The 14222-nt window shown below is 43.4% G+C and overlaps 1 protein-coding gene and 1 pseudogene across 1 annotated transcript in view; both read right to left on the bottom strand.

Moving 5' to 3' along the window:
- LOC122433469 overlaps window positions 1–706 on the bottom strand; it is a 161402-nt gene extending 160696 nt beyond the window's left edge. Inside the window, exon 1 of the mRNA XM_043456461.1 lies at window positions 640–706. Within this exon, the coding sequence (XP_043312396.1) occupies window positions 640–706 (67 nt within the window). The remainder of the gene's footprint in view (window positions 1–639) is intronic.
- Window positions 707–8594: 7888 nt separating this feature from the next.
- LOC122433675 lies at window positions 8595–8768 on the bottom strand (annotated as a pseudogene).
- Between the last annotated feature and the right edge of the window lie 5454 nt (window positions 8769–14222).

The following is a 14222-nucleotide window of genomic DNA, read 5'->3' as shown; positions in this document are numbered from 1 at the left end:
GCACACGTGTATGTATGACCGAGTCCCTCTGCAGTTCACCTGAAACTGCTTCCGCAATCAGCTAAACCCAGTGCAAAATTAAAAGTTTAAAAACAAAAAAGACCCCATTCACAACTAGAGAAAGCCCAAGCGGAGCAATGAAGACCAGCGCAACCAAAATAAATAAAATTTTAAAAAAATTTTTTTAATTAATTTTACCTTCTAACACTTTTTAAATGTGGCTACTTGAACATTTAAAATTACATACTAGCTTGCACTGTATTTTTAGTGGATAGCGCTGTCCTATACCTTCCTGCAATGAACAGACAACAAATTCAAGTTCATTTCACATTGTTACCCTGCAGACTGCTAAGCATCCTTGCACACAGGCTCGGGGAGCCTAGAAGTCAGCGTTTCCTCACTCAGGATTTCAAATCTGGACTCTGGATTCCAGAGGATGTTGGTGGAAGATGGGAGTGAGACAGAGACGAGGGACCCACTTGTAACCTCTCCTTCCTTCTCCCCCATGACAGGTAAAACCAAGGATGTGCAGAGCAAGGACAGGTAAACAGGCATCTGGCTATAAGAACACCATCCCAAGTGGATCTGCGCTGCCGCCCCTTCGCCCCAGACAGAATAGGGTTGAGCAGCTTTACTTACTCTCTGAAGTCGCTGGCGCCAGCACCCAGAACAGGACCAGACCAAGGAAGCCCAGGGGCGCTGGCATTGCCGCTGGCCTGAGGGAGCCCTGCACCACCAGCCTCTCTCTGCAGGGCAACTCCGAACAGCCCAGAAAGGAGCCTTCTCTCCCAAAGGAGAGGGTTCAGCTTCAATCCTCTCTCCCAGCAAGTAGGGGATGGGAAGGGGAGGAGGGGGCTTCCAGGGCAAAGACCCAGCCAATCAGAAGCCTCTAAAAAAGTTCTTAGCCCCAGGAGGGAGGGAGGGAGGGGGGCTTCTGATCAGTGAGGGGGAAAAAAAATCCCTTTTCTGTCTAGGGAAAAAAAAAAAAAGATTTGCCTCTTCAAGTCTTGTAAATAGAGCTCTTGGGGCAGAAGGCAGTATAGCATGGTTGGCCCTTTTTTGTGTGTGGTCTAATGGACAGAACATAACATTTATCATTTTAGCCATTTGAAGGTGGTAATTTGGCAGCATTGAGTATATTCATGACATGATGCAACCATCACCACCATATTGAGTTCTGAGGTCTGATTTGGGGTTTGCCATTCCCAGTACTTAGTTAGGGTGGGCAAAGTAAACAGAAGAGCTGGCCTAGCCTCAGAAACGGCTCTCAGTGGCTGAGGGGTCTTATTTCCATGCTTCAGGCCCAAGGCCTCCCTCCTGCACACGTGAGGACCACCAGCAGAAAAGCAGGGCAAGTCTTCTGGGAAGGCTGAGGGTCCACTCACATGTCCTCCCAGGCTCCCTGCCACCCACCCGCACTCCCTGGTTTTTGGGCTGCAGGCAGCCAAGCTCCTCAGTTACCACCTCTTTCAGCCCTGCAGGTCTCAGGGACTAGCCCCTCCTCTTATGCACCTGCTTCCACAATAAGTCTGCTTTCCCTTTCTTCTTTTTTTTTTTTTCTTTTTTTGGCTGCAATTCATGACATGCCACATGCAGGGAACTTCCCTAACCAGGGATCGAACACACGCCCCCTGCAGTGGAAGCACAGAGTCTTAACCACTGGACCACCAGGGAAGCCCCAAGTATGCTTTTTTACAAACCCCTTTGAGATGGGTGGCAGGATGGTAAAGAATCCGTCTGCCAATGCAGGAGACACAGGTTCAATCCCTGGGTTGGGAAGATTCCCTGGAGAAGGAAATGGCAACCCACTCCAGTATTCTTGCTTGGAAAATCCCACGGACAGAGGAGACTGGTGAGCTACAGTCCATGGGGTTGCAAAGAGTCAGACATGACTGAGCACACGTGCATTGAGATAGGTCATACAATCCTCCCATTTAAAGTACACAGGTCAATAGCTCTGGTATACCTACAGGCTTGCACAACCAACACCAGAACCAATTTTAGAGCATTCTCATCACCAAAAAGGAGAACCCCACCCACCATAAGCAGTCATTCTTCGTTTCCGTCACCCCAGTCCCTGGTCACCAGTGATCTGCTTTCTGTCTCCATGGATTTGCCTCTTTGGGACACTTCCTAGAAATGGAATCATTCAACTCGTGGCATGTTGTGTCTGGCTTCTTTCACTGAGCACCACGTTTTCAAGGTTCAGCCATGTACTAACCTGTGTCAGTATTTCACTTCTTTTTATAGCTGAATATTGTTCCATCGAATGGGTAAAGCATATTTGTTTGTTCATTCATCTCTTAACAGTTAAATGCAGCTTTCTGAAATGAAGACCAACTTGACTGACACATTATGTTCTATGGAAATAACCAATTATGCTTTTAGACTTGGGCCATTTTCTTTTTTAAATTTTATGTATTTATTTATGGCCGTGCTGGATCTTTGCTGCTGTGGGGGCTTTTCTCGAGTTGCAGTGAGCGGGGGCTACCCTCTAGTTGTGGTACGCAGGCTTCTCTTGTTGCAGAACACAGGCTCTGGGCACACAGGCTTCAGTAGCTGCCACTCACAGGCTACAGAGCACAGACTCAACCGTTCTGGTGCACCGGCTTAGGTGCTGTGAGGCATGTGGGATCTTCCTGGACCAGGGATCGAACCCGTGTCTCCTGCGTTGGCAGGCGGATTCTGTACCTCTGAGCCAGCGGGGAAGCCCGAGTCATTTTCTTTTATATTTTGAAACCAGTAATTTCCCCTCCTGCAGCGCAAGCATTTGTATTGCGTGAGCACAGAAACCCCCAACACACAGGGCTGAAGACTGAAATGGCCACTCAGCTTACAGCTGCCTGGGGCCCCACGATGCGTTGTGGGCAGGGGGGTGCTACTAAATACTGTGAGAAAAAGCAGAAAACAATATCCGACTGGGCTGGCCTGGAGAAGCTAAAATTCTTGAAGAGAAATGAGATGCACATGCAAAAAACACGAAATGAACTAAGGAAAGCCCTGGTCAGGGAATCACTAGGAACAGTTTATGGAGGAGAGATTTCCCAGGACTTCGAAGACTAGATAGTAACGTTGTTAGAAAACTGCATACTTGTGACTGGGAGAGAAATAAGTCCTGGAACCATAATACACATTACAGTGTTTACAGACAAAATGATATTGTAAACACTGAACTTGCTAAGAGTCTAGATCTGAATTTTCCCCAACACTATAAAAAATACATTATAGAGGATGCAAGAGAGGTGTTAGCTAAGGTGACAATGGCAACAATATTGCAATATAAATGTATCAAACTAATGGGTCACATGTCTTAAACTCACCCAATGTCAAGTGTCAAACATATCTCAATTTTTTAAAAACCTGTACAGGTACAAGGCAAAGCACTCATTAAATATTAACTCGTTCAGTCAAACCTCCCCACTGCCCACCACCACCACCAACAACCCACTATGTTGAACTAGCAGCATCCCATTGTACAGACAAAAAAAAAAAAAGAGAGACACAGAGAGGTTAAGTCACTTGCCTGAAGTCACACAGCTTCTGAAGATTTTAACCCAGGGTTGCTCCAGAGTCCCAAATCTTTTAACGTGGGCAGCTTTGCTCAGTGGTTGTCATCTTCTCCATCTTCTCCCCCAGGAGACTCTGGTCTCTGCCCACACGGCTAGATTCCTTCCCCTTTCACAGTCAGGAATCTGGAAGAACACCTTACAGGGACTTCTCTGGTGGTCTAGTGGGTAAGATTCCATGCTACCAATACAGGGGGTCTAGGTTCCACCCTTGGTCAGTGAACTAGACCCCACATGCCTCAACAAGAGTTTGCAGGTTTGCTGCAACTAGAGATCCTGAGTGCAGCAACTAAGACCTGATGCAGCCAAATAAATACAGATTACTTTTTTAAAAAGGAAAGTTAAAAAAAAAAACTGTACAACTTTCCATATGATGTTTCTCAATTAACATAACAGCATCACAATATAGGCCTGGAAAATGAGAACCACTGGTGTGGGGCAGGGGGACTCTCCCCCCTCCTCTCCCTAGGACGTTCTGATGACCGTTTGGGTTTGCCATCACCCAGCCTACTGGAATTGGCCAGGGTAGGGCTCCCAGCATCTCTGGCCTCGCTTCCCCGTGTCTGTCATTACTGGACAAAAACCTGATGCACTAGTTGGATGGAGCACCAGGATTCAAGGATCTGAATCACAATCAGCCTCTCCTAGACAAGACTTCCTACCTCCTCATCCTCCCACCCAAAACTAAGCTGCTTCCTCCTTGAAAGAACTTGCAGGATTGGGGTGGCAAATAACTGGAAGAGAGCTTCTAGTACTGAAATAAGGCAGAGGATAAAATAAGGCCCATCACTCCCAAGTCAGAGCTACCAAAAATAAGAAGCCTGCTTTTAAAACCACTGTGGACAGTGACTGCAGCCATGAAATTAAAAGACACTTGCTCCTTGGAAGAAAATCAATGACAAACCTAGACAGCGTATTAAAAAGCAGAGACATTACTTTGCCTACAAATGTCCGTCTAGTCAAAGCTACGGTTTTTCCAGTGGTCATGTATGGATGTGAGAGTTGGACCATAAAGAAAGCTGAGTGCCTAAGAACTGATGCTTTTGAACTGTATTGTTGGAGAAGACTCTTGAGAGTCCCTTGGACTGCAAGGAGATCCAACCAGTCCATCCTAAAGGAAATCAACCCTGAAGATTCATTGGAAGGACTGATGCTGAAACTAGAGCTCCAATCCTTTGGCCACCTGATGAGAAGAGCTGACTCGTTTGAAAAGCCCCTGATGCTGGGAAAGATTGAGGGCAGGAGAAGGGGACAACAGAGGATGAGATGGTTGGATGGCATCATCAACTCAATGGAAATGAATCTGAGCAAACTCCAGGAGATGGTCAAGGACAGGGAAGCCTGGCATGCTGCAGTCCATGGGGTCACAAAGAGTCAGACACGACTGAGCCACTGAACAACAAAGACAGCATGATTTTATAGAGCTGTGACGGGAGACGCCTCACGGTAGAGAAGAACTGACCGGTAGGGGGTGCAGTGAGCTCTTCTTACGTGGGTAAAGACTTTTATAGGCGATTTGCCCTTTATGAACACTTCAGCCATGTTTCTCAAGACCTTATTTTTCAGAGCAGTTTTTGGTTCATGGCAAAAGCAACAGGAAGGCATAGAGATTTCCCAAATATCCCCTGTCCTCATGCATGCATACCCTTCCCCAGTGTCAATATCCCCCATCAGAAAGGTACATTTGTTACCTCTGATGAACCTTTGATGACAGATCATTATCATCTAAAGTCCATTGTTTACCTTAGGGTTCACTGGGTGCTGAAAATTCTATGGGTTTGGACATATGTATGATGACATATATCTGCCATTATAGTATCATATCACTGCCCTAAAAAATCTGCAATCTGCCTGTTCATCCCTCTTTCCCTGAGTCCCTGGTAACCACTGATGTTTTTACTGTCTCCTTGGTTTGCCTTCTCCAAAATGCCATGTAATTGGAATCACACAGTACGTAGCCTACTCGTATTGGCTTCTTTCATGTAGCAATATGCATTTAAGTTCCATGTCTTTTTCATGGCTTGACAGCTCATTTCCCTTTACAGGTGAATCATACTTCATTGTCTAGGTGTACCACCATTTATTTCACCCTACTGAAGGACCCCTTGGTTGCTCCTAAATATTAGCAATTACACTAAAGCCACTATAAACATCCATGTGGAGATTTCTGTGTGGATATAAGTTTTCAGTTCACTTGGGTAAATAGTAATATGATCCAGTAAATTGCTGGATCATATGGTGAGACTATAGTTAATTTTGTAAGAAATCACTGAACTGTTTTCCAAAGTAGCTGTACTGGGAGTTTGCTGGTCGCCTAATGGTTACGATTCTGGGCTTTTACTGCCTTGGCCTGAGTTCAGTTCCTGGCTGGGGAACTAAGATTCCACATGCTACACAGCACATCCTAAATAAATAAATATGTAATGGTATTCATCATTGTTTTAACTTTCATTTCCCTGATGACATATGATGCAAAGCATCTTTTCATATGCTTATTTGCCATCTGTACACCTTTTTTAGTGGGGTGTCTGTTAAGGTCTTTGTCCCATACTTTAATTGTTTCTTACAGTTGTTTTCAAGGGTTCTTTGGATATGTTAGGGTAATAGTCCTTGATCAGATGTATTTTTGGCAAATATTTTCTCCCAGTCTGTAACTGATCTTTTCATTCTCTTGACAGTGTCTTTTGCACGGCAGACATTTTATATTTTAATTAATTCCAGCTTATCAATTTTTTTCTTCCATAGATCGTGTCTTTGGTGTTATATCTAAAATGTCATCATCAAATCCCAGGTCATCTAGATTTTTTTCTAAGAGTTTTATCGTTGTGACTTACATTTACATCTGTGATCCATTTTGAGCCAATTTTTGTGAAAGGTGTGAGGTCTGTGTCTAGTTTCTTTTTTTCCTAAGTGTTCCAGCACCACTTATTAAAAAGACTATTGTTTCATTCTATTGCCTTTGCACCTATGCTTAAGATTAGTTGACTATATTTATGAGGGCCTATTTCTGGGTTCTGCTGATCTATCTAATACCAATATCACACTCTTGAATTCTGTAGCTTTAAGTCTTGAAATCAAGTAGTGTCAATCTTCCCACTTTTTCTCCTCCAATATTGTATTAGCTACTCTGGGTCTTTTGCAACTGCATGTTGCCTGGCAGGCTACGGTCCATGAGGTCACAAAGAGTCAGACACGTTTGAGTACACACACAATAAATGATATCGATTTTAATTTCAAATTCCATATGTTCATTGCTAGTAGATAGGAAAGCAGTTGGCTGCTGTATATTAAACTTTTTAATCTTTTGTCTGGGCTGCATGGCACATGGGATTTTAGTTCCCCAATCAGGGATTGAACCCACACCCCCAACACTGCCAGTATAGAGTTCTCACCACTGGACCAGCAAAGAAGTCCCTATTGTATATTAATCTTACATCCTGAAATCTTGCTATAATTGCTAAATAGTTTCAGATTTTCTTTTGGTTGATAATTTCAAATTTTCTATATAGGTGATCATATCATCTGTGAAGAAAGACAGTTTTATTTCTTCCTTGTATATCCTTCGCTTATATTTTTCCATTACCTAGTGTTGTCAATAAGACATTGAAAAGGAGTAGTGAAAAGAGATGTGCTCGTCTTGAACCTGATCTCAGGGGGAAAGCTTGGATTGCTGGATTTGATTTGCTAATATTTTGCTGATTTTTTTTTTATGCATTTAGATTCATAAAAGATATTGTTTTGTAATTTCTTTTTCTTTTAGCGTCTTTGATTTCCATAGGGTAATGTTGGCCTCCTAGAATTCATTAGGAATTATTCCCTCTGCTTCTATCTTCTGAAAGAGAATGTAGAAAATTGGTGTAATTTCTTCCTTAAATGTTTGGTAGAATTCATCAGTGAACCTACTTGGTCTGATAATTTCTGTGTTGGAAGGTTATGAATTCTTGATTCACTTTCTGTAAAAGATATGTGTGTTTAGATTGTTTATTCTCTCATGTGTGGGCTTTGGCAGACCATGTCTTTCAAGGAATTGGTCCATTTCATCTAGTTTATTAGATTTGTGGGCATAGAGTTGTTTATATTTCTTGACTCTCCTTTTAATGTCCATGGGATCTGTAAAGATGTCTCATCCCTCATTTATTCTGTTAGCAATTTGTGTCCTTTCTCTTTTTCCTTATTTACTCTGTCAATTTGACTTATCTTTTCTAGGAACTAGATTTTGGGTCTGTTGATTCTCTCTGGTTTCCTGTCCCAACTTCATTGGCTTCTGCTCTCATTTTTATCCCTTCTCTTCTTCTGCTTCCTACAATTTGCTCTTCTTTCTCTCATTTCCTCATGAAGAGGTTTATTGACCTTAGATATTTCTCCTTTTCTCATTTATGCATTCAGTGTTATAAATCCCCCTGTAAGCACTTCTTTCATTGAATCCCACACATTTTGACAAGCTGCATTTTCATTTAGTTCAAAATATTTAAAACTTTCTCTTGAGACTCCTTTTTTGGCTCATGTGTTATTTAGAAGTGTGTGTTTCAGTCTCCAGGTATTTGAGGATTTTTCTAGCGGTTTTTCTGATATTGATTTAGAGAATGATTCCATTGTGATCTGAGACCAGACACTGTGTGACTTCTGTTTTCTGCCATATTTTTTATCTTTGAAGTAAAGACTGCTCCACATTGATTGCTAGTGTGACTGGAAACACCGGGGTTGGTGGGGAGGGATAGCCCATCTCTTTACTTTTTCATTTAGCTGTGTGATCTTAGAAAATCACCTGACCTCTCTGGACTCATTTATTCACTGGCAAAATGAAGGGGTGGTAAATTACTGTTCAAGTGTCCTCTGGCTCCGTATTACACTTAAGCAGAAAAGAGAGGCCCGAAAGGAACCAAGTACGCATGAGAGTTACCATATGATGAAAACATCACTACAAATAGTTAGAGACAGATAACTTAACGGACAGAGTATATGAGCATCCTATCCACAGAAAACAATGCAGAAATAAATTTTTATCAAACTAAAGACGCTTGACCTCAGCCATAAAAGAAATACAAAATAAAGCTACCGGGTGAGTTTCTCCAAAAGTCAAACATACCCCTGCTGTTTGACCCACCCACTCTGTTCTGAGATAATTAGGGAAACGTTTTCAATTAGCAATAATCATGCCTCAGATAAACCTCATTGGCTACGATACTGCCACTGCGCAAAGCTTGTTCTGAGATAATTAACCAACAGTAAAGAAAGCATAGGTCCACGCAAAGACTTGGACATGAATATTTATAACAGCTTTGCCTGTAAAGCTCAAAACTGGAAGCAACCCAAATGTCCATCAGTAGGTGAATGAATAAACACGGTGTAGTAAATCCATACAATGAAGCACTATTCAGTCATAAAGAGAAACAAACTATTGGTATATACACGGACATAGATGAACCTAAAAATAATTCTTCTGAAAGATGCTGGAGTGGGGAGAACTGTGTCTCCATTTACATGAAATACTAGAAACTGAAAATTTGGAAAGCAAATCATTGGTTGCATAGAAAGAGGAATTTGCATCACAAAGAATGAGGCAATTTCTGGGTAATGAGTGTTTTCCCCGATGTTGATTGTGATCATGGTTCTACTGGCATAAATGTGTCAAAATGTATCACATTGTACTCATTAAATATGTGTGGTTTGCTGTATGTCAATTATACCTCAATAAAACTTCCTAAGTCTACGTGTGATATCCTGTTCTTCTGCCAGACAGACCAAGATAAAGCACTGTGATAAATGGCTACAGTGTGGGGAAGCAAGCATCCCATGCACTATCAGTTCAGTTCAGTTGCTCAGTCGTGTCCGACTCTTTGCGACCCCATGAACCGCAGCAACCCAGGCCTCCCTGTCCATCACCAGCTCCCGGAGTTTACTCAAACTCATGTCCACAGAGTTGGTGATGCCATCCAACCATCTCAATCCTCTGTCATCCCCTTCTCCTCCTGCCCCCAATCCCTCCCAGCATCAGGGTCTTTTCCAATGAGTCAACTCTTCGCATGAGGTGGCCAAAGTACTGCAGTTTCAGCTTCAGCATCAGTCCTTCCAATGAACACCCAGGACTGATCTCCTTTAGGATGGACTGGTTGGATCTCCTTGCAGTCCAAGGGACTCCCAAGAATCTTCTCCAACACCACAGTTGAAAAACATCAGTTTTTAGGCGCTCAGCTTTCTTCACAGTCCAACTCTCACATCCATACATGACCACTGGAAAAACCATAGCCTTGACCAGATGGGCCTTTGTTGGCAAAGTGATGTCTCTGCTTTTTAATATGCTATCTATGTTGGTCATAAGTTTCCTTCCCAGGAGTAAGCGTCTTTTAATTTCATGGGTGCCGTCACCATCTGCAGTGATTTTGGAGCCCCCCAAAATAAAGTCTGACACTGTTTCCACTGTTTCCCCATCTATTTCCCATGAAGTGATGGGACCAGATGCCGTGATCTTAGTTTTCTGAATGTTGAGCTTCAAAAGTCAACTTTTTCACTCTCCTCTTTCACTTTCATCAAGAGGCTTTTTAGTTCCTCTTCACTTTCTGCAATCTGATCACATGAACCACAGTCTTGTCTAACTCAGTGAAACTAAGCCATGCCATGTGGGGCCACCCAAGACGGACGGGTCAGGGTGGAGAGGTCTGACAGAATGTGGTCCACTGGAGAAGGGAATGGCAAACCACTTCATTATGCTTGCCTTGAGAGCCCCATGAACAGTATGAAAAGGCAAAATAATAGGATACTGAAAGAGGAACTCCCCAGGTGGGTAGGTGCCCATTCACTATAGCAGAGCAGAAATGAGCACAAGCTTTGAGGAGGAAATTTAGCAGCTGCTAAAATTTAATTGAGAGGCCCTTGGACAGCAAGGAGATCAAACTATGCAATCCTAAAGGAAACCAACCCTGAATATTCATCGGAAGGACTGATGCTGAAGCTCCAATTGGCCACCTGATGTGAAGAGCTGGCTCATTGGAAAAGATCCTGATGCTGGGAAAGTTTGAGGGCAGGAGGAGAAGGGGGCAACAGAGGATGAAGTCGTCGGATGGCATCACCAACTCAGTGGACATGAGTTTGAACCAACTCCAGGAGATAGTGAAGGACAGGTAAGCCTGGCATGCTATAGTCCATAGGGTCCCCAAGAGTCAGACACAACTTGGTAACTGAACAAAAAAATTTAAATACACTTGCTTTTGACCTACATCTACAAAAGATACTTTTTTTTGGAATTACCTAGTTTCCTACTACTGTTATAACACATTACCACCAGTTCAGTGGCTTAAAACAACACCCATTTATGATCTCAAAGTCTTGGAGGACAGAAGAGCAACAAGCGCAACAACAGTTCAGCTGCTTCAGACCTCAGGGGCTGAGATCAAGGTGTTACTTTTTCCTGGTGGATCCTCCCAGGGAATTTTACACGTTGCCAAGCAAAGCCACACGTTCTTTCTTCCTTCGGTCTTGTCTTTTAATGTATAATGGTGACCTAAAACATGCAACACTGTGCCTATTTTTTTCTTTAACAAAGCATCACAGATCTGACTTGTTCTTTTCTATAGCTGCATACTACTTCAGTGTTCTTAGATGTGCCATTTTTTAATCCACCAAGGGCTGTGTTCTTTCCTGGAGGCTCTAGGGATTGTTGATGAAAAATTAGTCATTCTAAGAAAGAAATGGACAATTTTATTTGAGCAAACCCAGGAAGAGCACCTCAGAAAGCTCTGAGAACTATTATTCCCATTAGAAGTCAAAGCATAGTTTTATAATATTTTTGAGACAGAGAACCGTACATCAGAAGACATCATTGACAGTTTATAGAATCTAGATGGAAGCATCATTGTAGTAGGTTGTGTGACCCCTTACAAGCTAAAGAAGAAATGTTATCTTTTAAGGAGTTGTCTTGTTTATGCTGGGAGAATGTTGCTCTTTATGGTGGAGCAGGTATTCCTGCTGAGAAATGGAGTATTTGCTGCCATTTCAGTCAACAAGGACGTCACAGTCATTAGTGATTCCAGCCCTCCAAAGTGAATTTCTGAGCCCCAGTGGCATCCAGAAACAACAATCTCTGTGATCCTGAAGTCTTTAGGCTGCTACCACTCCCTACAGTGAGCATGGAACTAAGGATATGAAAAATCAGAGGGTACTGTCCCCAGATGTTTGAGATGCATATGAAAGAAATGATTTCAACTGAACCCAGATTCCCATACATAGAGAAGCACTAAATTCCTTGAGATATCTAGTTTTCATTAACTAACAAAAATCTTTTGATGCTCAGACTACCCGCCCTTTGTTGCAAACTTCTATTTAACCTGACTCTTCCACCGCCCTCCCTATTTCCTTCTCAGAGCAATTATCTCAGGGTTCGTTGAGATGCGGTCACCTGGGCTTGAAGTCCTAAAAGTTTCCACCAAATAAAACAACTCTCAGCTTTCAGGTGGAATGTGTTTTTTCAGGAGACGCTGCTAATAGAAGTTTGGTCGATTTGTTACTGAGTCCAAGCTCGCACCGCATGACAGGCCAAGGAATCCGGAATACGAAGTGTTGAGGCAAGGAAGAGACTTTAATCGGGGAGCCCGCAGACCTAGAAGGTGGCAGACTAGTGCCTCAAAATAACCATTTTATTGAGGTCTGGATGCCAGGTTCTTATATAGATCAGAGATGAGGGGAAATGAGGAAGCAAAGTAAAAAGGCCATTAATCTTGCAAACATCTCCTAGAATGGCAAACCTCAGGCATGGGATGTGTTAATGTCTTCCTTCCTGCCATCTACACGTGGACAGGGTTCTGAACAAAGGCACTTGCATTTAACAGTCAGGCAGAGGGGCAGAATTTTCTGAGGCAAACCATTCTGGATGATTATAACAACAAAGGCAACGAAAGGCAAGTCAAAGAAACAGTTCCAACATGGAGTCAGAATTGGCTTTCTCCCTGCAATAGGAAAAGACGCTGATGCTGGGAAAGATTGAAGGCAGGGGGAGAAGGGGATGACCGAGGATGAGATAGTTGGATGGCATCACTGACTCAATGGACATGAGTTTGAGCAAGCTCCAGAAGTTGGTGATGGACAGGGAAGCCTGGCATGCTGCAGTCCTTAGGGTCACAAAGAGTCGGACACGACTGAGTGACTGAAATGCAACACATTCATAATGCAGATACACAATGCACAGAGGGGCTAAGGGAGGCCAAAGAACAGAAGAGAATTCTTATGTTTTAAGTTTTCTTGTCGTAAAATATGAATTTTATTCCACAGGATGAATCTGCTTCCAAGCTCATCCAGGTTGTTGGCGGCACAGTTACTTGCAGCTGTGGGACTGAGGCATCCATTTCCAGTTGGAAGCCTGACTTTGCTTCCAGAGCCTGCCCACTTTCCTTTTCAGGACTTCCTCATGGTCCCTTGTGTGCTTTGAGTATTTCCTTCCATTACATCTTTCTGCCTCCAGCCAGAGAAAGTTATCTGCTCACGTGATAGATTGGGAGTATTTGTTTCCTATGGTTGCTATGATAATAAATTACCAGAAACAGTGACTGATGACCACAGGCATTTATTCTCTTACTGTTCTGGAGATCAGATGTCTGACAAGGATCTATCTCCCTGGGCTAAAATCAAAATGCTGTCTGGATTGATTTCTTCTGGAGGCTCTGAGGGGAGAGAATCTATTTCCTTGCCTTTACCACCTTCTGGAGGCTTCCTACATTCTCTGGCTTGTGGCCCCTTCTTTCATCTTAAGATCCATCACTCCAGTCTCTGCTTCAGTCCTGGTACACCTGCTCCTCCAATTCCGACTTCTCCTGTTTCCCTCTTTCAAGGACTACTGTGATGACAGTGGGTCCACCAGGATAATCCAGGAACCCCATCTCAAGGTTCTTACCTGTTGAATCCTGCCCCTCAGGCCACAGGTACGAGGCCTTGGGACATCAGAATGTGAATATATTTGGGGGTCATTCTTCAGTTTACCTGGAGGCTTCCCTCATAACTCAGTTGGTAAAGAATCCGCCTGCAGTGCAGGAGACCCTGGTTCAATTCCTGGGATGGAAGATCCGCTGGAGAAGGGTTAGGTTACCCACTCCGGTATTCTTGGCTTCCCTTGTAGCTCAGCTGGTAAAGAGTCTGCCTGCAATGCGGGAGACCTGGGTTCGATCCCTGGGTTGGGAAGATCCCCTGGAGAAGGGAAAGTCTATCCACTCCAGTACTCTGGCCTGGAGAATTCCATGGACTGTATAGTCCACGGGGTCACAAAGAGTTGGACACGACTGAGCGATGTTCACTCCCACTCCCTTCAGGTGAACACCTTGAAACCACCCAGATAATCCAGGATATTCTCCCTATATTAAAGCCCATAAACTTAACCCCATCTGCAAAGTCCTTCTGGCCTTGGGCCATAAGACACTCACAGGCTCCAGGGTCTTGTGTGTGGATATCTTTAGGGGCCACCTGGCCACCACTGTACTTGCTCAAGGGAAAAACAGTAAATCTGTTGCCTGAGAACTGGGCTCACCTCTTGGTGGGTGTCAGGCCAAATGACACAACCAAGCCAGAGATTAAGAGAAGGGAGGATTCATTACTTTTTCAACTAAGGAGAATACCAGTTGTCTTTCCCAAAGCAGTGTCTCCCAAACAGCAAAACTGGGGTAGTTTTAAGTTAAG

Source organism: Cervus canadensis, chromosome 32, assembly GCF_019320065.1.
Source record: "Cervus canadensis isolate Bull #8, Minnesota chromosome 32, ASM1932006v1, whole genome shotgun sequence".
NCBI lineage: Eukaryota > Metazoa > Chordata > Mammalia > Artiodactyla > Cervidae > Cervus > Cervus canadensis.
The sequence above is the reverse complement of the archived record's forward strand: the minus strand, read 5'-3'. Positions and strand labels throughout refer to the sequence as shown.